Source organism: Schistocerca serialis, chromosome 7 (assembly GCF_023864345.2).
Source record: "Schistocerca serialis cubense isolate TAMUIC-IGC-003099 chromosome 7, iqSchSeri2.2, whole genome shotgun sequence".
Taxonomy (NCBI): domain Eukaryota; kingdom Metazoa; phylum Arthropoda; class Insecta; order Orthoptera; family Acrididae; genus Schistocerca; species Schistocerca serialis.
The window spans coordinates 265138097-265163127 of NC_064644.1; the positions used below are offsets into that span (position 1 = coordinate 265138097).

Genomic DNA, 25031 nt, shown 5'->3' on the forward strand with positions numbered 1-25031 from the left:
CTTAAATGTTAAGAAATCTTTTTCTGAAGGCATTTGTCTGGAGTATAGCCTTACACAGCAGTAAAATGTGGACAATAAGCAGTTCAGAAAACAACAGAATAACAGCTAAAGCTAAAGATTAGATGAGTAGGTCATGCAACTAATGAGGAAGTGCTGAATAGAGTTGGGGAAAAAAGAAATTTATGGTATAACTTGACTAAAACAAGGAACTAATTAATAGGACACATTGAGAGATAGCAAGGAATCATCACTTTAGTACAGGAGGGAAGTTTAAAAATTGCAGAGGGAGACCAAGAGACGAGTATAGTAATCCAGTTCCAATGGGTATGGGTTGCAGTAGTTATTCGGAGATGGAAAGGTTTGCATATGATAGAGTAGCATGGAGAGTTCCATCAAAGTAGTCTTTGGACTGAAGATCACAACAACAATAGCTGCAGGAAAATAACAGAAAAGGGGTTATTGTTTAGAATTAAAAACAGAAACAATTATGACTGAAACATAATCAACACTGTATTCGCATAACACAACATACGAATGGCACTCATAATTTTAAATGCCCCAAAGTAAGTTAGGCCACTTGGACATGAAGGATGATTAGAGTTTAACAACCCATCAATGATGAGGCCGTTAGAGATGGAGGACAAGTGGACTACAAATGCAAAACTCCTGAGTGCAATCTTCAATTGGTCCGAGTATTTATTTATTTATTTACACATCAAGTTCCGTAGGACCAAATTCATCACTCATTTCAGCTCTAACAATGATCTGATTGTATGAAAAATGCCAATTTGCACTGTTTTTTGGAATCCATGGAAAACTGTATGAGTCCTACAAAGGGCTGTGTAAGAGAATTCAAATGCTGGGGGAAGGCAAGAGTATACCATTTTCAAGAGGACCATGCCCTGTGAAGGGAGCACTGTGTGTTCAATCCAACCTATGGGTTGGACAGGGAAGGAAATCAACTGTGTTAGTTTCAAAGGAACCACCCCCAGCATTTGCCTTAAGTAATTTAGATATGGTAAACCATGGAAAGGATAGTTCTTGATGGATGGATGGGAAGCTGAACTTTGTTCCTATGGAATAGGATTACGGTTTTAGGGCGCAAAATAGCTATGGCAATAAGTGTCTGCAATAAGAGTCTGTTGCACATGTTGGTGAAAATGATGTAACACAAAATGAAATGAAACATAAAATTGTAAAGATGGAAAATGCAAGTCAAAATCATCACTTTCTCATCATGAGTATAAACAAAGGCTGCATATAACAAAACTATAACATATCAACTTGTAGATAAGCAAAATCCAAATGGTTTTATAGATCAATTTCTGATATCTCTGACATTTCTTGTGACATGATGCTTCTTTCAGTGTGCCTAAAGAAAATACTGATGGATCTTCGAGTTTGTCAAAAAACAATTATGTGGTAAAACAAATTCATTCTACACTTCTGTCTCTCTCTCTCTCTTTCCCTCTCCTTTGTTTACATATCTGTTTGTTACAAAACAATTTTCACACTGATCTACAAATTTCTTTAATCTGCCTCACAGACTGTTCGGTCAGTATTGACTTGTCAAGGTCATTTTAAATTTGAAGCCTTAGTTGTGATTTCATTCCAATACTTTGCATTATTAACTATAGAGTACAGTTGTTATATGGGAAGTGCACATCTCGTCTGGATACCAACACATCTTCAGTAGTGCAGTGTGCAATCAAGTCCATCTCCATAGCTCAAAGGTCAGCTTATCTGGCTGCTATGCATAGGACACAGGTCAGGCTCCTGGTACTGCCAGGGATTTTTTCCTTGGTGGGAAGACTGGAACTAGGTGCACTCAGCCTAGTAAGGAGCTAATCAAGTGAGATGTAGTGGTTTGAAGGTCAAGAAAACAGACAACATCCGAGAGAGCAGTGTGCCCCTCCATTCTGCATCTGAATGACACCATTGGCAGACGATGACATGGCGATCAGTCAGTTGGCCCTAATTGGCCCATCTGGACTAGAATGCAGGGTTTTGCTTTGCCGTTTTTGTTCAATAATGAAATGTCCAGTCTGACAAGAGCAAATATATGAATAGTAAATTAATAATTATCTAGTTGGTTGGATGATTTGCGGGAAGGGACCAAACAGCGAGGTCATTGGTTCCATTGGATTAGGGAAGGCTGTGCCCTCTCAAAGGAACCATTCCAGCACTTGCCTGAATTGATTTAGGGAAATCATGGAAAACCTAAATCAGTATGGCTGGATGTGGGTTTTGAACCACCGGCTTCCCAAATATGAGTCCAGTGTGATGACCACTGCACCACCTTGCTTGGTAATTATCTAGTCTGAACGAGAATAATGCTAGTGACATAGATCTATTAGATCTATTGCCTGAATTTAAACTCTAGTTGAAAGGCTATTTGTCACAACGGGAAGATTATAGAGGGGTACTGACAGGCCTGGATTGGGGCGGGGGAGAAACTGGGGTCTCTGCCTCGAGCAGCAATTTCAGAGGGTGCCAAATTTATATTCTTGAAGAAAGAAACCTTGTTTCTCAAAGCACCTAGCATCCAGTGCATGTTGGTCTATCCATTATTCACATGATTTTGAAATGAATCCGAGTTGGGTTTTGAACAATTCTGAATGCATTCTAAGTTGATTTCTGAACAAATCATAGGTTGATTTTTGAATGCGTGAGTAGTGTACATGATGTCTCTGCCAGAGGAATCCCCATCGCATCTATAAATAAAATTCTTTCTCACAGACAGAAGGGGATGGGACTATGTGAGCTGAGACGAATAAAACTGAATGGATGAATGCAAATCGCTGTTTGTTTATGTGGTTGATTAGGTGTGTGAATGATCAGTGTTGTTATAACTATTAGTAAAATACACACGCTCAGACTACCAGAGTGAAAATAAACGACTAACATGTAAGAAAGATTACGTATTATCTTCTTGGTGTACCAAAAAGAATGAAATTTTGACAGGAATTTTTTGCCCGAAGGTTATACTACTAAGGGCCAGTTGTATAGTCCGCAGTTAGCAGCCACTTAAGTTCTACTCTCGGAATAGCATGGAAAACGTATTGTATGAACATGTAATGACACCTAAATGGATAATAAACGTGGGATAACTAAACTGGCAATTCTGGCAGGGCTTGTGAAGTTAACCAGAGAATGAGTTTTGACAATGGCAGAACAGTTACAGAATTAGTGATGACAAGATTGTTTGTTAGAACAAGGAAGGAGAAGAAACGGGGACATCACATAAATTATATGAAAGAATGATGATGATTCCAAATTTATATAAAAACTTCGTGCTACCACTTTTCAGTCTCATGCTTGAGAAACTTGCACATATGAATGAAATGTGAAACTATTTCCTAACATAAAACATAAAGTTTTTGCCCCAGTTCCGAAATATCATAGATCCGGGGCTGCGTGCTGAACATCTTTGTAACGAAATTACAATGAAATGAATACCCCTAGCTGCATACAGGCATTGATATAAGTCAATGAGGACAGTTGAAAATGTGCAGACGCACAAACAGTGCCCAAACTCTTAAGGGTAATGAGTATAATAGGCACGTGAACTATGAATATCGTGCAGGACAACAGGTTGGGAATGTGGGTCTCACGGGAGGTGTGCCAGAGATAAGCCCCAGCGGTCCCACTATTCTCTGTGTCCTTGGTGGCTCAGATGTATAGTGTGTCTGCCATGTAAGCAGGAGATCCCGGGTCCGAGTCCTGGTCGGGGCACACATTTTCAAATGTCCCCATTGACTTATATCAATGCCTGTATGCAGCTAGGGGTATTCATTTAACTGTAGTGATGTGACTTACCATCCGAAAGCGCTGGCAGGTCGATAGAAACCCACTTCCTTTCGTCTTTCCCTCTCCTTCCCTCTTTCCTGATGAGGCAACAGTTTGTTGCGAAAGCTTGAATTTTGTGTGTATGTATGTGTCTGTTTGTGTTTCTATCAACCTGCCAGCGCTTTCGGATGGTAAGTCACATCATCTTTTGGCTGGGTAGCCTGTGGCGCGTGACTCAAATCGTGGCGCGCATTCAAATCCGGGCAACACGGGCCCTAGTATTACTAGGCCCGTGTTGCAGAATAATTAACGTCCGGTTGGTTGCGCAACACTCTGATAAGCTTTCCTGTGCATCGCAGTTTGAAAGCTATTGACATTGATTTGGCTGGACAGTTCAATAAACAACAGTTGATTGGAGGTCCAAATGCGAAAGCGCTGGCAGGTCGAAAGACACACAAACAAACACAAACATACACACAAAATTCAAGCTTTCGCAACAAACTGTTGCCTCATCAGGAAAGAGGGAAGGAGAGGGAAAGACAAAAGGATGTGGGTTTTAAGGGAGAGTGTAAGGAGTCATTCCAATCCCGGGAGCGGAAAGACTTACCTTAGGGGGAAAAAAGGACGGGTATACACTCGCGCACACACACACACACATCCATCCACACATATACAGACACAAGCAGACATATTTAAAGACAAAGAGTTTGGGCAGAGATGTCAGTCGAGGCGGAAGTGCAGAGGCAAAGATGATGTCGAATGACAGGTGAGGTATGAGCGGCGGAACTTGAAATTAGCGGAGATTGAGGCCTGGTGGGTAACGGGAAGAGAGGATATATTGAAGAGCAAGTTCCCATCTCCAGAGTTCGGGTAGGTTGGTGTTGGTGGGAAGTATCCAGATAACCCGTACGGTGTAACACTGTGCCAAGATGTGCTGGCCGTGCACCAAGGCATGTTTAGCCACAGGGTGATCCTCATTACCAACAAACACTGTCTGCCTGTGTCCATTCATGCGAATGGACAGTTTGTTGCTGGTCATTCCCACATAGAATGCATCACAGTGTAGGCAGGTCAGTTGGTAAATCACGTGGGTGCTTTCACATGTGGCTCTGCCTTTGATCGTGTACACCTTCCGGGTTACAGGACTGGAGTAGGTGGTGGTGGGAGGGTGCATGAGACAGGTTTTACACCGGGGGCGGTTACAAGGATAGGAGCCAGAGGGTAGGTAAGGTGGTTTGGGGATTTCATAGGGATGAACTAACAGGTTACGAAGGTTAGGTGGACGGCGGAAAGACACTCTTGGTGGAGTGGGGAGGATTTCATGAAGGATGGATCTCATTTCAGGGCAGGATTTGAGGAAGTCGTATCCCAGCTGGAGAGCCACATTCAGAGTCTGGTCCAGTCCCGGAAAGTATCCTGTCACAAGTGGGGCACTTTTGTGGTTCTTCTGTGGGGGATTCTGGGTTTGAGGGGATGAGGAAGTGGCTCTGGTTATTTGCTTCTGTACCAGGTCGGGAGGGTAGTTTCAGGATGCGAAAGCTGTTGTCAGGTTGTTGGTGTAATGGTTCAGGGATTCCGGACTGAAGCAGATTCGTTTGCCACGAAGACCTAGGCTGTAGGGAAGGGACCGTTTGATGTGGAATGGGTGGCAGCTGTCATAATGGCAGTACTGTTGCTTGTTGGTGGGTTTGATGTGGACGGACGTGTGAAGCTGGCCATTGGACAGGTGGAGGTCAACGTCAAGGAAAGTGGCATGGGATTTGGAGTAGGACCAGGTGAATCTGATGGAACCAAAGGAGTTGAGGTTGGAGAGGAAATTCTGGAGTTCTTCTTCACTGTGAGTCCAGATCATGAAGATGTCATCAATAAATCTGTACCAAACTTTGGGTTGGCAGGCCTGGGTAACCAAGAAGGCTTCCTCTAAGTGACCCATGAATAGGTTGGCGTATGAGGGGGCCATCCTGGTACCCATGGCTGTTCCCTTTAATTGTTGGTATGTCTGGCCTTCAAAAGTGAAGAAGTTGTGAGTCAGGATGAAGCTGGCTAAGGTGATGAGGAAAGAGGTTTTAGGTAGGGTGGCAGGTGATCGGCGTGAAAGGAAATGCTCCATCGCAGCGAGGCCCTGGACGTGCGGAATATTTGTGTATAAGGAAGTGGCATCAATGGTTACAAGGATGGTTTCTGGGAGTAACACATTGGGTAAGGATTCCAGGCGTTCGAGAAAGTGGTTGGTGTCTTTGATGAAGGATGGAAGACTCATGTAATGGGTTGAAGGTGTTGATCTACGTAGGCAGAGATACGTTCTGTGGGGGCTTGGTAACCAGCTACAATGGGGCGGCCGGGATGATTGGGTTTGTGGATTTTAGGAAGAAGGTAGAAGGTAGGGGTGCGGTGTGTCGGTGGGGTCAGGAGGTTGATGGAGTCAGGTGAAAGGTTTTGCAGGGGGCCTAAGGTTCTGAGGATTCCTTGAAGCTCCGCCTGGACATCGAGAATGGGATTACCTTGGCAAACTTTGTATGTGGTGTTGTCTGAAAGCTGACGCAGTCCCTCAGCCACATACTCCCGACGATCAAGTACCACGGTCGTGGAACCCTTGTCCGCCGGAAGAATGACGATGGATCGGTCAGCCTTCAGATCACGGATATCCTGGGCTTCAGCAGTGGTGATGTTGGGAGTAGGATTAAGGTTTTTTAAGAAGGATTGAGATGCAAGGCTGGAAGTCAGAAATTCCTGGAAGGTTTGGAGAGGGTGATTTTGAGGAAGAGGAGGTGGGTCCCACTGCGACGGAGGACGGAACTGTTCCAGGCAGGGTTCAATTTGGATGGTGTCTTGGGGAGTTGGATCATTAGGAGTAGGAATAGGATCATTTTTCTTCGTGGCAAAGTGATATTTCCAGCAGAGAGTACGAGTGTAGGACAGTAAATCTTTGACGAGGGCTGTTTGGTTGAATCTGGGAGTGGGGCTGAAGGTGAGGCCTTTGGATAGGACAGAGGTTTCGGATTGGGAGAGAGGTTTGGAGGAAAGGTTAACTACTGAATTAGGGTGTTGTGGTTCCAGATTGTGTTGATTGGAATTTTGAGGTTTTGGAGGGAGTGGAGCTGGAAGTGGGAGATTGAGTAGATGGGAGAGACTGGTTGTGAAGGGTGAGTGAGTTGCCTTTCCGGAGGTGGGAAACCAGGAGATTGGATAGTTTTTTGAAGTGGAGGGTGGCATGCTGTTCTGATTTACGGTTGGCCTGTAGGAGGATGCTCTGAACAGCCAGTGTGGATGTGGGAGAGGAAAGATTAAGGACTTTTATTAAGGATAGGAGTTGACGGGTGTGTCCATTGGCTGAGTTGATGTGCAGGTGAAGGATTAGGTGGGTGAGGGCAATGGATTGTTCAGTTTGGAACTGGTATAGGGACTGATGGAAAGAAGGGTTGCAGCCAGAGATGGGAACTTTAAGTGTGAGGCCTTTGGGGGTAATGCCAAATGTCAGGCAAGCCTGAGAAAATAGAATATGGGAGCGTACACGATCAAAGGCAGAGCCACATGTGAAAGCACCCACGTGATTTACCAACTGACCTGCCTACACTGTGATGCATTCTATGTGGGAATGACCAGCAACAAACTGTCCATTCGCATGAATGGACACAGGCAGACAGTGTTTGTTGGTAATGAGGATCACCCTGTGGCTAAACATGCCTTGGTGCACGGCCAGCACATCTTGGCACAGTGTTACACCGTACGGGTTATCTGGATACTTCCCACCAACACCAACCTATCCGAACTCCGGAGATGGGAACTTGCTCTTCAATATATCCTGTCTTCCCGTTACCCACCAGGCCTCCATCTCCGCTAATTTCAAGTTGCCGCCACACATACCTCACCTGTCATTCAACATCATCTTTGCCTCTGCACTTCCGCCTCGACTGACATCTCTGCCCAAACTCTTTGTCTTTAAATATGTCTGCTTGTGTCTGTATATGTGTGGATGGATGTGTGTGTGTGTGCGCGAGTGTATACCCGTCCTTTTTTCCCCGTAAGGTAAGTCTTTCTGCTCCCGGGATTGGAATGACTCCTTACCCTCTCCCTTAAAAACCTCTTCCTCTCATCTTTCCCTCTCCTTCCCTCTTTCCTGACGAAGCAACCGTTTGTTGCGAAAGCTAGAATTTTGTGTGTTTGTTTGTGTGTCTATCGACCTGCCAGCACTTTCGTTCGGTAAGTCACATCATCTTTGTTTTTAGATATATTTTTCCCACGTGGAATGTTTCCCTCTATTATATTGATATCATTAATTTGAACCCAACAATTACGTTTGTTATTGTCACTGTTGCATTTCGAAATCTTTTCTGTCATCTTATTTTCTCTTTCTGTTTTTGCCAGTAGTTTCACTTTGTATTCACCTTCCCCTTTTTACCGTAATCTGCTATACAATTTTATCCCGCCTATATATACTCAATAATACGTAACCCACTTGCAAACCATAACCAAAAAAATTTTTTTTGCCGCTTTCAACACTACCGCTGCTATAAAATCCACCATTTCTAGTTCACAAACAGTTCCTTTCACCTTTTAAACAACCATTTCGGCTGGTTCTAATAACTTTCGCTTTATTTCCATTTCCGTTTTTCCCACATCACTGATAATTTTTAGCCCCTTCCCACAGGTTTTCACGTCATTATTTCTTCGTCAGACAATTGTTAGCCTCATTTTCATAATCTGCCACCACAAAACCACTCCTTTTAATATATTACACGCAGTTTTTTCGAAATTTTCCCGAATTTCTCCGTCCTTTAACGTGTTTTGGCGGGAACACAACCACCTAACCTCTGTGCACGTCGTTGTCTACCAACCTAAGCCCAACATAGCCCAGCTGTAACCAACACCTTTTCGCCTTTTTTCACACCAGATCTCCAGTTACTTTCCAGCACACCTTTATCTCTCCCCATATATTTTTATTTTCATTTTCATTTCAGCCTCATGTTACACTTTCCACCCTCTAATACCATGACACCCTCACAACACCCCCACAACGACCCCATTAAGTTTTATTTACATTCCCTCCGCAAACATGCTTTCGCCCTAGCCAGATTACGCTCCCACATTCTATTTTCTCAGGCTTGTCCGACATTTGGCATCACCCCCAAAGGCCTCACACTTAAAGTTTCCATCTCTGGCTGCAACCCTTCTTTCCATCAGTCCCTATACCAGTTCCAAACTGAACAATCCATTGCCCTCACCCACCTAATCCTTCACCTACACATCAACTCAGCCAATGAACACACCCGTCAACTCCTATCCTTAATAAAAGTCCTTAATCTTTCCTCTCCCACATCCACACCGGCTGTTCAGAGCATCCTCCTACAGGCCAACCGTAAATCAGAACAGCATGCCACCCTCCACCTCAAAAAACTATCCAATCTCCTGGTTTCCCACCTCCGGAAAGGCAACTCACTCACCCTTCATAACCTTTCCAGCAATCCTCGACCTCCTCTCATTGCACACAAACCCAGTCTCTCCCATCTACTCAATCTCCCACTTCCAGCTCCACTCCCTCCAAAACCTCAAAATTCCAATCAACACAATCTGGAACCACAACACCCTAATTCAGTAGTTAACCTTTCCTCCAAACCTCTCTCCCAATACGAAACCTCTGTCCTATCCAAAGGCCTCACCTTCAGCCCCACTCCCAGATTCAACCAAACAGCCCTCGTCAAAGATTTACTGTCCTACACTCGTACTCTCTGCTGGAAATATCACTTTGCCACGAAGAAAAATGATCCTAATCCTACTCCTAATGATCCAACTCCCCAAGACACCATCCAAATTGAACCCTGCCTGGAACAGTTCCGTCCTCCGTCGCAGTGGGACCCACCTCCTCTTCCTCAAAATCACCCTCTCCAAACCTTCCAGGAATTTCTGACTTCCAGCCTTGCATCTCAATCCTTCTTAAAAAACCTTAAGCCTACTCCCAACATCACCACTGCTGAAGCCCAGGATATCCGTGATCTGAACGCTGACCGATCCATCGTCATTCTTCCGGCGGACAAGGGTTCCACGACCGTGGTACTTGATCGTCGGGAGTATGTGGCTGAGGGACTGCGTCAGCTTTCAGACAACACCACATACAAAGTTTGCCAAGGTAACCCCATTCCCGATGTCCAGGCGGAGCTTCAAGGAATCCTCAGAACCTTAGGCCCCCTGCAAAACCTCTCACCTGACTCCACCAACCTCCTGACCCCACCGACACACCGCACCCCTACCTTCTACCTTCTTCCTAAAATCCACAAACCCAATCATCCCGGCCGCCCCATTGTAGCTGGTTACCAAGCCCCCACAGAACGTATCTCTGCCTACGTAGATCAACACCTTCAACCCATTACATGCAGTCTCCCATCCTTCATCAAAGACACCAACCACTTTCTCGAATGCCTGGAATCCTTACCCAATGCGTTACCCCCGGAAACCATCCTTGTAACCATTGATGCCACTTCCTTATACACAAATATTCCACACGTCCAGGGCCTCTCTGCGATAGAGCATTTCCTTTCACGCCGATCACCTGCCACCCTACCTAAAACCTCTTTCCTCATCACCTTAGCCAGCTTCATCCTGACCCACAACTTCTTCACTTTTGAAGGCCAGACATACCAACAATTAAAGGGAACAGCCATGGGTACCAGGATGGCCCCCTCGTACGCCAACCTATTCATGGGTCGCTTAGAGGAAGCCTTCTTGGTTACCCAGGCCTGCCAACCCAAAGTTTGGTACAGATTTATTGATGACATCTTCATGATCTGGACTCACAGTGAAGAAGAACTCCAGAATTTCCTCTCCAACCTCAACTCCTTTGGTTCCATCAGATTCACCTGGTCCTACTCCAAATCCCATGCCACTTTCCTTGACGTTGACCTCCACCTGTCCAATGGCCAGCTTCACACGTCCGTCCACATCAAACCCACCAACAAGCAACAGTACTGCCATTATGACAGCTGCCACCCATTTCACATCAAACGGTCCCTTCCCTACAGCCTAGGTCTTCGTGGCAAACGAATCTGCTCCAGTCCGGAATCCCTGAACCATTACACCAACAACCTCTTCCTCAAAATCACCCTCTCCAAACCTTCCCGAAACTACCCTCCCGACCTGGTACAGAAGCAAATAACCAGAGCCACTTCCTCATCCCCTCAAACCCAGAATCCCCCACAGAAGAACCACAAAAGTGCCCCACTTGTGACAGGATACTTTCCGGGACTGGACCAGACTCTGAATGTGGCTCTCCAGCAGGGATACGACTTCCTCAAATCCTGCCCTGAAATGAGATCCATCCTTCATGAAATCCTCCCCACTCCACCAAGAGTGTCTTTCCGCCGCCCACCTAACTTTCGTAACCTGTTAGTTCATCCCTATGAAATCATGAAATCCCCAAACCACCTTACCTACCCTCTGGCTCCTATCCTTGTAACCGCCCCCGGTGTAAAACCTGTCCCATGCACCCTCCCACCACCACCTACTCCAGTCCTGTAACCCGGAAGGCGTAAACGATCAAAGGCAGAGCCACATGTGAAAGCACCCACGTGATTTACCAACTGACCTGCCTACACTGTGATGCATTCTATGTGGGAATGACCAGCAACAAACTGTCCATTCGCATGAATGGACACAGGCAGACAGTGTTTGTTGGTAATGAGGATCACCCTGTGGCTAAACAAGCCTTGGTGCACGGCCAGCACATCTTGGCACAGTGTTACACCGTACGGGTTATCTGGATACTTCCCACCAACACCAACCTATCCGAACTCCGGAGATGGGAACTTGCTCTTCAATATATCCTCTCTTCCCGTTACCCACCAGGCCTCAATCTCCGCTAATTTCAAGTTGCTGCCGCTCATACCTCACCTGTCATTCAGCATCATCTTTGCCTCTGCACTTCCGCCTCGACTGACATCTCTGCCCAAACTCTTTGTCTTTAAATATGTCTGTGTGTCTGTATATGTGTGGATGGATGTGTGTGTGTGTGCGAGTGTATACCCGTCCTTTTTTCCCCCTAAGGTAAGTCTTTCCACTCCCGGGATTGGAATGACTCCTTACACTCTCCCTTAAAACCCACTTCCTCTCGTCTTTCCCTCTCCTTCCCTCTTTCCTGACGAAGCAACCGTTTGTTGTGAAAGCTAGAATTTTGTGTGTATGTTTGTGTGTCTATCGACCTGCCAGTGCTTTCGTTCGGTAAGTCACATCATCTTTGTTTTTAGATATATTTTTCCCACGTGGAATGTTTCTCTCTCTCTCTCTCTCTCTCTCTCTCTCTCTCTCTCTCTCTCTCTCTCTATATATATATATATATATATATATATATATATATATATATATACAACAATGTGAAGCTGAACTACTGGCTGACCTAAAGTAAACAACAAGGGAAGAAAAGAATTCACATAGGGAAGTTCCTCCATATTCTACAGAAAATCCTATGCTGACTAGGCTGTTTCCTTACTGTGGCTTATGGATGATCTATTTTACTCTGAGAGTGAGGAGTTTCTTATGTCAATTTAGGAACAAATGGTAAGGACACTAAACTGCCAAATGGACACTCCAGGCATGAGTGACTGACAGATGCAAGAAAGGCAGGTCAGCAGGTGTCTGAACAGCAAATATAATCACCAGCTGCCCGAGAATGTGCTTGAGTAAATGTAACCAATTAGCAAATTTAATACACCAAAAACTGGTCATTACCCTTGGATTATTGAAAAAGACACTCCTCCACATTATAAACATGCTTTTCTTCTTCTTCTTCTTCCTCCTCCTCCTCCCCCGCCCCCCCCTCCACCTTCTTTTTGGGGGCAGGTGGGGATTTGGGGGAAAGGGGGGGGGGGGATAAAAACATCATCTGCTGGGATGAAATGTTTGTAAATTGTTAATTTAGAACATATAATGACACTATTCGTACTTAATAAATAGCATTATTAACAGTGCCTTATACAGAAGAGCACAGAAAAATGAAGACACTGTTTGATAGTTAGTATCTTTGGAACAAACTGACATTTCATTGCAATTTTGTGCAGTATTGTAGTCTAATGTTTTCTCACGAGATCTTGGTGTGTGTTTTCTAGCAGATGACAGTGCAGCAGTGAATGAAGTAAACTTGTGAGTGGTTTATTTAAGGATATATTCATGTGTGAATACTTCATGTCGTCCATAAACTCCATGTGCATATAATGAGACATTATGATGAGCACTTCTTTACAGGAAGCTTACTGAACGAGGAAATGACTCCCAAGTAGGCGTGGGTCAGTGACTGTTAAAGACGTTTAAAGTATCAGGCCGGACTAAATATCTTCTGGCTGCTTTTGGGTGTGAACCTGTTTCTGAGACAGTCAGTAACATTGCACAATTTAGCTTGGGATATTAAATGTGGACTTGATAGCCATTTTCCTTGTTTTAAAGACAATAAAGCAACAAAATTAAATTTTTGACATTTTTTTCAAATGACTCATGCAAGAATCCCAAACGCTCAATAGTTTAATTAACTGTCAAATACTACCCAAGGACTGGAGTTATGTGGCTTTTGCATGGTCGGTATTTAGTCAAATTTTCATCAACGCTGTTTTTGTTGGTTAAACAGAACCTACCATTGCAGAGTGAAGGGGCAGACAACTTGCAGCCTAACCAGGTAGGTAGACATATTGTTTAAAGGACATTGAGAGACCAACCTGCCCATCCACATTTGGTGCATTTAGTGCTCGGAAAAAGTGCATATAGCACTCAGGGAAATGCAAAGTTCAGTGTCAAATGAACTGCAAAAGCAGCAGTGTAAATCCTGTGCTTGAAAGACCCATGCGTGTCCAGATAAACTTTTGAACTGAGGCGATAGGAGGAGGACTTAAATACAGTACAGATACCATGAACAGTATTAATGGAGGGACAGGACACACCAGGCAAAAAGATCAGAGAACTACAGGAATGCCAATGGGAGCAGTTGAGAGCAGCGAGCAGTAGCAGATCAGCAGCAGGAGTAGTTAGCAGTTGTGGATGGTGCTGTGGGGTCCCAGAAACTAGGTCAGAGCTGGCAGCCTTTGGCGGGTAGACTCGCAGTAGCATCTCGCCATGTTGGCGACATGGAGAAAAAGCTAAGTAGTGTTTTGCTTCATTTGGTGTGTGAGTGAGGAAAGAAACTTGTCAAAATGGAGAAAAGTGATATGCCTGTAATAAGTGAAAGGAAGGAGGGTGTAAATTTTGATGATTCAGTACACGCTGATGATAATATAAACGGAAATTTTAGCTTCGATGTGTCTCATATTAATGACAGTAATTATCCAAATTCAATATCTGACACTTATAGGTCAATTAATGAACAAAATGCAGTGAAAGCTGAATGTTACGTTGGCACCAGATCTTGTGAAGGAAATGAAAAGGACGCCAAGTTTTGAAGTTGATGAGAAAATTATAAGAACTCCTATTCAAGAAACAAGTAGGGAACAGATGCCTGTGCCTAATGTTAAATTAGTACCATTTACTGTCACTGAACTTGCCTTGGAGGCTGGTGAGCAGAAAGTTAGCATTGCAACCATGTTCCAAAACATATGAAACAGATGGTTGGTAGTAGCAGTAGTATTATGAATGGAGTGAGATCAGAAATAAATGGATTAAGTAATGAAATGAATAGTAAAATAAATGGACTGGTCAATGAAATGAACACAAAAGTTAATGAACTTGGGTCAGATGTGGACAGTAAAATAAGTGGATTTGTTTTTTAAATTAGTCAGGTGTTTACAAAACAGTCAGAACAGTTTGATAATAAACTGAAAAATTTTAAAGAGGATATTCAGCAGGATTGGTTGGTTGGTTGATTTGGGGGAGGGGACCAAACAGTGAGGTCACCGGTCCCATCAGATTATGGAAGGATTAGGAAGGAAGTCGGTTCTGCCCTTTCACAGAAACTATCCCAGCATTTGCCTGAAGCAATTTAGGGAAATCACGGAAAACCTAAATCACGACAGCCAGACACGGGTTTGAACCGTCACCCTCCTGAATGTGAGTCCCGTGTGCTAACCACTGTGCCACCTCGCTTGGTAAATTCAGGAAGAAATGGATCACAGAATTTCAGGCTTAAGTGATTCTGTAAAAAAATGAGATATCACAGCTTAACGACAGCATGAAAGGACACATTTTCCATGTAAACAAGAATGTAAGAATGGTATTGTAACAGTAAAAGGTGAGCTAACCCCACATATGAAACAAGTTGCTGAAGGTAGTAAACAGCAAGGTGAACAGTTAAGTGCTGACTTGAATAGAGTACAGGCCCAAGTAAATCATATGGAAAAACAGTGTAATTAGGACCATAAAATTCTGGATGGTAAAATTAAGGAGGGAAGTGACAAATGTAAACTGTTCATAGGGCATGTGTGTGCAAGAATAACTGATTTAGAAACTAACTTGTCAGAATTTAGTATAGCAGTAAATGGTGACCTGCAAGAGAATGACATTAGACTAACAAATGTAGAACAGAAAAATACTAACAGTAGTAGTCATGTAATAATAAATAGTGTTGCAGAATCATCTGAAATTGCTTATTTTAAGCCCAATAAGAGTGTGCATTCCAAAGAGCTCTGGACTAATTATAAGGATGTGTTGCTTGGGTCATGTAATGACAAACAGAAAATACACTTTGTTGTAGCTAATCTTATGGGAGAAGCTCGTGTTTGGGGGAATTTAGTCGTAGCCAATTATGACAGCAGGGAAAGTTTTAAAGAGGCTTTCTTTGAGGAATACTGGGGGAAAAGAAAACAGATGGAAGTATCAGACAGCTTTTGGTCAGGTGAAAAGTTTAACCCAAAGAAAGACACTATTAAGAGGTTTGTACGGAAGTTGGTAACTACTTTGCCTTACATGACTGCCAAGCTAGAAACAGAACAAATTATAATGGGTTTAGAAAACAAGTTGCCTTTGTACTGGCAAAATAAATAATTTCTGCACCCAGAGAGGACATTAACAAGTTCACTGGTTACTTGGAAAGAGTAGAAAGTCTTTTGAAAGAAGAGGAAAATAATAACAAAGATTATAGGGCTCCTACTAGGCAAAATGAGGTGCACGTAAACAGAATAGGTGTGAAATGGTCTATCACAGAGGAAAGTCCAGAGGCTGAGGGGTTTTTGCTAAATACAGAAATTATGACAGGAACAGAAATAACAGTTATCAAATTCAGCAGTCAACTGAGAAGGCTGAACAGCATTTCAGACAGCCAAATGAATGGAATGCTACAGTTAATGGCAGAATAGGCAATGAGGAAAACTAACAGCAATCTGTTAGGGTGCTAGCATTTGCAGACTGCCAAAGGGCAGGTTAAATCTGCTAGCAAAGCCCTCTGTAAGCCAGTAACAAACACAACAACACAGTAGTGGTGCAGGTACTATAAACCTACTGGAGGAAAGAGAAGAAGTGAAAATATTTACTTCTCAGGGAAACATGGCAGAATTTTACGAAAGATTAAATGAAAATCGTCAATCTAGGAACATGTTTAGCAAGGGACCAGAGTTACCTGATGAGATTGTGGAGTTGGATCTTAGTCTAACTGAGCGCTGCAATGCTAAAGAGGATCCTTTAGGGATGTGGAAGAAAGCATGGTATGTGGGGAAAGTGTAGCAGAGGAAGAAGATATACCCACAGATGAAGTTTCAGGTAGAATAGAGGAGAGTCTGTCTAATAGTGATGGAGCAGTTTCAGATGTCAAAGAAGGTGTACAGTCCCTGGCCAAATTATTAGATGCACTACACATTTTTAATTTTATTTGTAACAATTACATGTTAAGTAGTATATTTAATGTGATTAATCGGAAAATTTATGACAGTTGTTCAGGGCACTTCTTACATTGTTGACTTTTGTATCTATTGTTGCTATGTGACACTGGATTCTTGACTAATTGTAGGTATCAACGTGCAAAGTACAGTGTAAGGGAAAGGACCTGTTCAGTGGCATTCTTGCGTGTAACTGGTATAATACTCTGTTCACTTTAATTATCAATTTCGTAATATCGACATCACAACTGATTGTTTAACAGCCAGATATTACTAACTGTGACCTTTAAAAATGGATAAAAGAGGGTACATTTCACCACGTAAAAAAGCTGAGGTCACATCCCTCGTTCGAAGGTTGGAAATGTCAGAAGCTAGCGTGAGGCTCGTAAAGAAAAAAATTGATTCAGGGGGAGAACTGAGCCCCAGAAGGAAGAATAAATGTGGAAGAAAACCAATTTTCACTCCAAGGTCAGACAGATTTCTCAAAAGAATTGCCCAGAAAACACATTTGCAACAACAAAACAGATAAAATCTCAACTGGAAGAGGCTAATGTGAATGCATCTGAAAGCACTGTTTGCAGAAAGTTGAAGGATATTGATTTCAAGGCCTGTTGACCATCCAGAAAACCAAAGTTAACAGCCACAATGAAAGCAAAGTGTCTGAAGTGGGCTAAACAGTGGTGTGATAAGGATGTGGACTTCAAAATTATTATTTATGATATGATATAACCTACAAACATTTATTTGTAGTATATTAATTATGTTCCTTGATTTTTACAGGAATTCCTCAGTAATGAAAGAATGTTTGAAATTTTAACTAACAAATCTCAGTACGTGCGCTGTCGAACATGAGAAAAATTTCATCCCGACTGTATTACTCAGACCGTAAAACACGCAACTAAGGTGATGATATGGTCTGTCATCTGTGGCAAGGGTACAGGATGTCTTTACGTGGTTAAAGGCATAAGGAGGCAAGACCAGTACAAGGAAGTTCTGGAAAAACAGTTAATACCACAGTATAGAGAATGGTTCCCAAATGGGGAACCATTTATTTTTGTGCAGGATGGAGCTCCCTATCACACAGCCAAGTCAGTCAAATCCTTTCTGAAGGGACAAAATATCCTTCTGTTAGAGTGGTCAGGTAATAGTCCCGACATGAACCTCACACAAAACGTATGGGAACTAATGAAGAGGGAGGTGGCAAAAGATGTAATCACAACAGAAAAACAGCTCTTAGAGAAGATCATCCACGTGTGGTATCATCATCCACAAATGCAGGACATCATCCACGTGTGGTATCATCATCCACAAATGCAGGACATCATCCACGTGTGGTATCATCATCCACAAATGTAGTACACAGTACAGTCCTGCATCGAAAGCATGCCACATTATATTAAGACTCTCATAGCTGCAAAAGGTGGGTCAACAAGACATTAAAAGTAATGTTTTCACTTTCACAATATTTTAATTTTTGTTGTAATTATTGAAATAAAATATTTTCAACAAATATTACATTTTATTTATTTGTTGCATCACCTTAGTTATGAAGTAGACTACACACAATCATTTTATCACAATTTATGTATTAGAAAAGAAAAAAAAAATCATTAGACATAAATCAAAATTTGCTTAAAAACTGTTGTGCGTCTTATAAATTGGTCAGGGACTGCAAGTAGAATGGAAGAAAGCTCACTAGATAGTGGTGCAGCTACAGAAGTAGATGAAGCTGGGGGTTATTTCGAAAATTCTGACAACATAGAAGGAAGTGTTGCAGAATCTGAGAGGATTAGAGAAGGTGAATTTTTGGAGAAATGTTTTAACTTGTCACTAGTAGACAGATCAATTAAAGCTGCCCCAATTAAAGAGGAAGATGACCCAATATATATGTGTGTTATTTCCGCAGCAGGTATAGGATTCGACAGACGTGATGAAGTGCACGATTTATTGGAATAATCAGATCCTGAAACTGTTGAAGAATCTTTAGGACAGCTGATAATGGAGTTGCAGTTTTTGGTGAAAATGTTCATTGCTTACTTGATAGTGGTTCAGATGTATGTGTAGTGTCAAAAAATTTTGTAGATGCTATTCCTAATTGGAAATAAATAGTTATTTGCCTGTCTCCAGAATAAACACTGTAGTACCCACAGGTAAAAGTAAGAAAGCAGTAACTCATGAGATCATGTTACCTGTACAGGTTCAGGGTGAGTAATGGTACCACAAATTCCTGATAATTTTTGGGTTAAGTGTGGAAGTGTTGGTTAGGACAGATTTCTTGAAAAAATACAAAAGGAAGGTCAATTTTGGGAATAACAAAGTTGTCATAATCGTAGATGGAGAGCACTTGAAGAGTCTCGTTTGCAGAAAGAAAGTGATATCCGACAGGAGAGGAATGTGATGTACCCATATGTTGCTGCAGGAAAAAGAGAGGATATCGTGGGGTACAATCAATATGAAGAAAGGGAAGTTATTGACCTAAAGAAGTAAATACAAGAAGATGATGTCGGCAGTAGTAACTAAATGGCCTCAGGGGACGCGCATTCTTTGTGAAATCAGGTATTTGAAGAACACTAGGCATCCTGAGTTGTTGGCAATACTATTTCCTTTTCGTTTTCATACTGTCAACCGACCTCTTCTTCATTCAGAGCTTTTGCTATCATCTGTTCTTTATTCCCTATCTTGTGTATATAGTGTACATAGTGTTTTGTAGGAGATATGGTTACTGACAAACTATTTTTGAGCAAATTTCAGTACTAAAAGCTCAACTAAAATACTAAGTAGTGGATAGGAGAGTATGTAAAAGTTTGGTAGAATAAGATTACATAAAATGAAAGTGTGATGAAATGTGCTTCTACCCGTTCATGTAAAATTTTCAGAACAGAGACCATGCTGTTATGATTGCCAATGTACAAAGCCTCCAATGTACAAAGTCAAGAGGTTACATACAGAGATGATGGTGAACAGGTTGTGTATTTCATGACAACAACAAACTGAGGCAGTTATTGTAAGGCAGTCATTGTAAATGCTTTCAGTAACTTTTCATTGATTGTGTGTTTGTATATACTATGTAAAGCTATGAAACAGTAGGTGTTACCATTAATATGTAAAGATTTTCTAAAAGTTGAGAAATGTGTTTACTAGCATTTGAGAGTAAAGTTGGAAAGATTTATAGTTAGAGAGATGTTTTCAGCAGTAACTTGCTTAGTGAATTTGAGTCTGAAGTGCCTTCTAATGACTACTGTTTTGGAATATTGGGCAAGGATACGGACAGTTAGAGTACCATTTTACTTTTGATTAGTAAAGGGTAGCTCACTTTTTTCTGAAGAAGAATTTATGCAGAATAGTACTTTAGTGGAGTAATGTTATCACTAGACATGTAAAGACAAGGAAATCCAAAAAATTGTCTTTGTAAATGTACTGATTATGACAAACAAACAGTGTACATTTCGGAAGAAAAATGTATAACATTCTACTTTGCAGGAAGCAAAGTAATGATTATACCCAGGTGTGAAACTGGTGTAAGACTAAATGTGAAAAGAAGTTCCCACACTGTCTCATTGATAAGTATGTGCTGAAAATATATCATTTTTTATGTAGATGCTCACAACTGCACAAAAATAAAAAGAGGTATAAGATAGGAAATGGTTCCCCCTCTCATATTATTGTTGAATGAGTCAAGGATGCCAAAAATAGCACTTTTTTGAGAAGTCTGTGAGAAAGTGTACTTAGATAAAAGAGAGATGCCCTCCATAGTACCTCTACATAGCGAAGATTATGTATTGTTCAAAAAGTCTTCATACGAATGCTCACCAAAGGTTTCATCATTACAAAATTTCTTTTTACAACGAAAATGGAAAAGTAAAGTCTTAAGGTGATTGAAGTTTGAAAAAGCAAAGTTTTCAATTATAATATTTTTTGTCAAATGGGTATTAATTTTGTTAAAAAGAATTTAAAAATTTGAATTTTGTAGAAAACATATTTTTGTAACAATTTTTGTAAATAATTCCAATGTATTGCTATCAAGTCCAAGCCATAAAAAACTGATGTATTACTATAACAGAGTTAAATCTTTTGCAAATTTTCATTTTTCAATAAGCTCCTTGGTCGGCATTCAAAATTTTGTAAAGTATCCATGGGTAAGTGGTTTTGTTGGTTTAGTTAAAATTATGTCGTGGTAATAATTTTGGCATAATATGACCAATAATGTACTTGAAAGTAGTTTTTGGTTCATAGGAGATGTATAATGTAGCACATCATACAACTTGTCATCTTGCGTTGAAAGCGTAGATCTGGTTCTGCCACCGGCACAGCTAACGCTGGCTACTGGGCCGAGCGAGCTGTCTACTTTCTTAATGCTGCGTGCAATACATTAGACATACTCTCTATGAATCTGAAGCACTATTAAATATGAATCGATCTTTTTCACACTCAGTATACCAAAATTCTATGGTTAACACAACCATACTGTTAAAATTTCACATTAGTTACTTCAACACTTTTGGAGATATAAATTTTACCTAAAATACGTTATAACCATGCTGGCATGGTCAAACTAAGTTAGGTATTATAAGGTATAGTTTCATTATCACAGATTTCTGACTTAATAAAAAGTGGTTTTGGAAATCCTTATTTCATCATGTTATCATTGTGTTAGTGTTTTGGACAGACAGAGAGTGGATACACGACATACTCGTACGTAAAGTGAGAATGTGATATTTTATTAAAACTATATAAAGGTATGCGTCAGAAAGTTGTTACGCAATAGAGGAATTTGTGACTTATGTCAGAGTGAGCTTCATTTTGTAAAAGGCAGCCAGAAGAGGAGTTGAGTTTTAAATTTATTAGTAATTTATTTTGTGGAAAGGAAACACATTTTGTTTTCATTAAATTTTATTTATTTTTGGTATTATGAGATTTCTAGTCTAAATTATTTGTGGTAATCTGATTGGCTGACATTACAAATACTGCAAGTATAGAAGCACTCAGTAACATTGCATAACTGATATTGGGAAATTAAGTAAGGACTTGACAGACATTTTCCTAGTTTTAAAAACAATAAAACAACTAGAAGGAAATTTTTGACATTTTTTTTTCAAATGACTCGTGCAAGAATTCCAAATGCTCAATAGTTTCACTAACTTTCAGCTACTATTCTTTGTGTGATAGGTATTTAGTCAAATTTTCATAAACGGTTCTTTTGTCAGCTAAACCAGTATCTACCATCCCAAAGTGAAGGGGAGACAACTTGAAACCTACCAGGTAGATGGACAGATTGTTTAAAGGATAGTGAGAGACCAACCCACCAAGATATTGTTTGACTGCTAATAGGGGCCACTTTGAACACATAAAATAACCTTCCCCCCATGCCAGAATTGTAATGTTATGTCACTTTGTTCCATTAATATTGACTATCAAAGAAAGTCTGCTCTTTTCTGGATCCCTCTATATAATTAATGGTTTAAGAGGTCATTAACCAAGGACAGAAAGCTGTTTTATTAGGGAAATGCAGGCAGATTAGTAAATTTTTGAAGAAAAAGATAGCTGACTGCAGGAAAGGACTGATTCCTCTCCAACTGAATATTATGTGATCCTACAACAACTGGCTCAGGTATGCCAAATCAGTGATGTCACATTTGAAAATTTATGCTTATTGTTGGAATAACAACAACAAAGTCAAATATAATAAGGTCTGTGATAAAATGAATATAACTTAAATTAGAAATTATGACCTCTGTATATCAATAATATATCAGCCATTTACCTGCGTGTAGGATCCCAGACTTTTATTGTCCTGTCACTGTGAGAGCTACAAAAGTGCCCTGGTTTAGAAGTATCAAGGTCCAAGCCTGATAATGGTCTCTCATTCTCACAAATTTTATATGTATGAAGTTGCACAAGATTCAAATCATGTCTGCAGGCATTGTTCAAATAAACTGCAACAGCATTTCTCTGCCGCACACCTATGACAGCTGTAAATGTGAAGCGTATCTTTTATTTTGTTGAACAAAAACAGATATTGCTAAATTTAAAGTGCAATAATAAAGAAAACTAAACAGAAAGAAAATTGCAATACTGTCCAAATTCAGTCTCCAGATTGCTTTCCTTTATTTCCAGATGAATGGATTCAGGCCTTCTGTCCATTTTCACATCTATTACAAACAATTTTTTAAATTACAATTGGTTCAAAGTACAAATGGTAAGATTTCTGTTCAGAAAGCTTCAAAATTCTTAAGAAATAGTTCTATAGAAGTATTTTGAAGCTTTCTAATCGTAAATCTTAAACCATTTTTAATCTGAACAAATTGTTATTTAAAAAATTGTTTGTAATAGATCTGAAGACAGACAGCTGGCACAAATGACCATGTGAAAATAAAGGAAAGCCATTTGGAGACTGAATTTGAACAGTTTTGCACAAGTAATGATCACGGAGACTCCCTGAGAATGAATATGTCTAGCTTTGATAGAATCAAAATTATTATAAATGAAACTGGAATAATGACCATAATAAGCTAAAGATCACAACAAAAAGAAAGAACCATGTAATCTCTCATTTCAAGATAAGCATAAACTTCTGGAGCCCATCACACTGTTAAAATGTTTAAGAATAATATTATGAAGTTACATTGAATGGAAAGAACACATGGCATTGGTAGTAGAGGAGAATGAAAGACTTGGATGTGTTTGAAGAACTCTGGTGGAAAGCCTGCAAAGGAATACACAAACAAGAGTCTAGTGTGATATATTTTAGAGTACTGCTCCGGCATTTTGAGCTCACATCAAACAGACATACAATACACAAACATCAAACAAATTGAGAGATACGCTGCTAGGATGGTGAAAGATCAGTGTAGCACACATAGCATGAAAGTGTAAAACAATTGCTCAGGGAACTTAAATGAGGATCTCTGGAAGAAACTTTATTTTGTTCTCTCAAAACCCTTTCAGGTGATGTCATTTTCTCAATTTTAACAGAAATTTTTCGGTCCACAATACGAACTTACACAAAATGTGAAATAGTTCTTCAATATTATGAAAAAGATTGATCACTACTTGCCCTATAGAGGAGACATGGAGTCGTCGACATGCACAACAGAAAGACTGCTAAACATTTAAGCTTTGGGCCAAAAGACCTCCTTCTGAAGTAGAACACACACACACACACACACACACACACACACACACACACACAAATGACACACATGACCCATGAAATAGTTCTTCCTTGGTTATAGGACAGTTGATTATTAAATTATACCTGATATGACAGTATGTTACAACTAATGTATTGTGGAACATACTTTGATGAGAATGAGATTGCTAGCATTGGAATTCGTCATGGCATAATAAAATCAGTAACTTTGTGTAGAATCACAATGTTCTTGGTCAGTAATTAAGTTGGCATAAGTTGATCCCTGACAGTCACAGTGGGCTGGGTGCAGCAGCTTCATGAGCCTATCTCAACAAATAATTTAATCTTTAATCTTGTTGTTGTTGTTGTTGTTGTTGTGGTCTTCAGTCCAGAGACTGGTTTGATGCAGCTCTCCATGCTACTCTATCCTGTGCAAGGTTCTTCATCTCCCAGTACCTACTGCAATCTACATCCTTCTGAATCAGTTTAGTGTATTCATCTCTTGGTCTCCCTCTACGATTTTTACCCTCCATGCTGCCCTCCAATACTAAATTGGTGATCCCCTGATGCCTCAGAATATGCCCTACCAACTGATCCCTTCTTCTAGTCAAGTTGTGCCACAAATTTCTCTTCTCTCCAATTCTCTTTAATACCTTCTCATTAGTTACGTGATCTACCCATCTAATCTTCAAAAAATTTTGCAAATGTCTCCATGGCAATAGCTCAGTGTTGCACAGCTCGGCAAACAGCTATGGTTTTCACCTGCAGCTGTTTTCACTTCATAGTTGAAAGCTGGCAACAGCACTGTAAGCTATCGGCGATCTTCTTAAGCCACCTCGACTACAGCATTTGTACTCCTGCTGTTGCCACAATCACAAGTAATGTTTAATTTGGCTATGCTTTGTTTTAATGGCCTATTTCTGAATATATTTAATTTTTTCTTCTGCAAGGATTCGAGATATTCATTTACAACAAGGATGAAGTATATAACAGTCCTCCTCTGAGTGGGAACTTCACTCCACCTTGTCTATAATTTAATATAAGCCACAGGACCTGCTTATCTTTGCCACAGAATGCCAGCCTATCTTAATGAATAGTCTAAGGAGAACCTCCATGGCCTGTCAAGCAAATGTGGTACCAGGAAATATACCACAATTAATGGAGGCCATCATGATGCAAAACCATACCAGGATAATACTAACCTACACAAATGGCTATCAACAAGTTGTGGTTATCAGACATAAAGAACAGATCTTTGAATGATCAGTAAATCAGTGACTACTACAAGTGATGGAAATTCATTCATCAATTCTAGAGCACATTCAGCAAGTACCCACACC

General features: G+C 40.8%; 1 protein-coding gene across 2 annotated transcripts in view; it reads right to left on the reverse strand.

Annotated features, from left to right (window-relative positions):
- Positions 1-25031, reverse strand: part of LOC126412859 (uncharacterized) — a 126951-nt gene that overhangs the window by 26567 nt on the left and 75353 nt on the right. For both annotated transcript variants that reach the window (XM_050082723.1, XM_050082724.1), the window contains exon 6: positions 22324-22531. In XM_050082723.1, coding sequence (XP_049938680.1) covers positions 22324-22531 — 208 coding nt within the window. The remainder of the gene's footprint in view (positions 1-22323; positions 22532-25031) is intronic.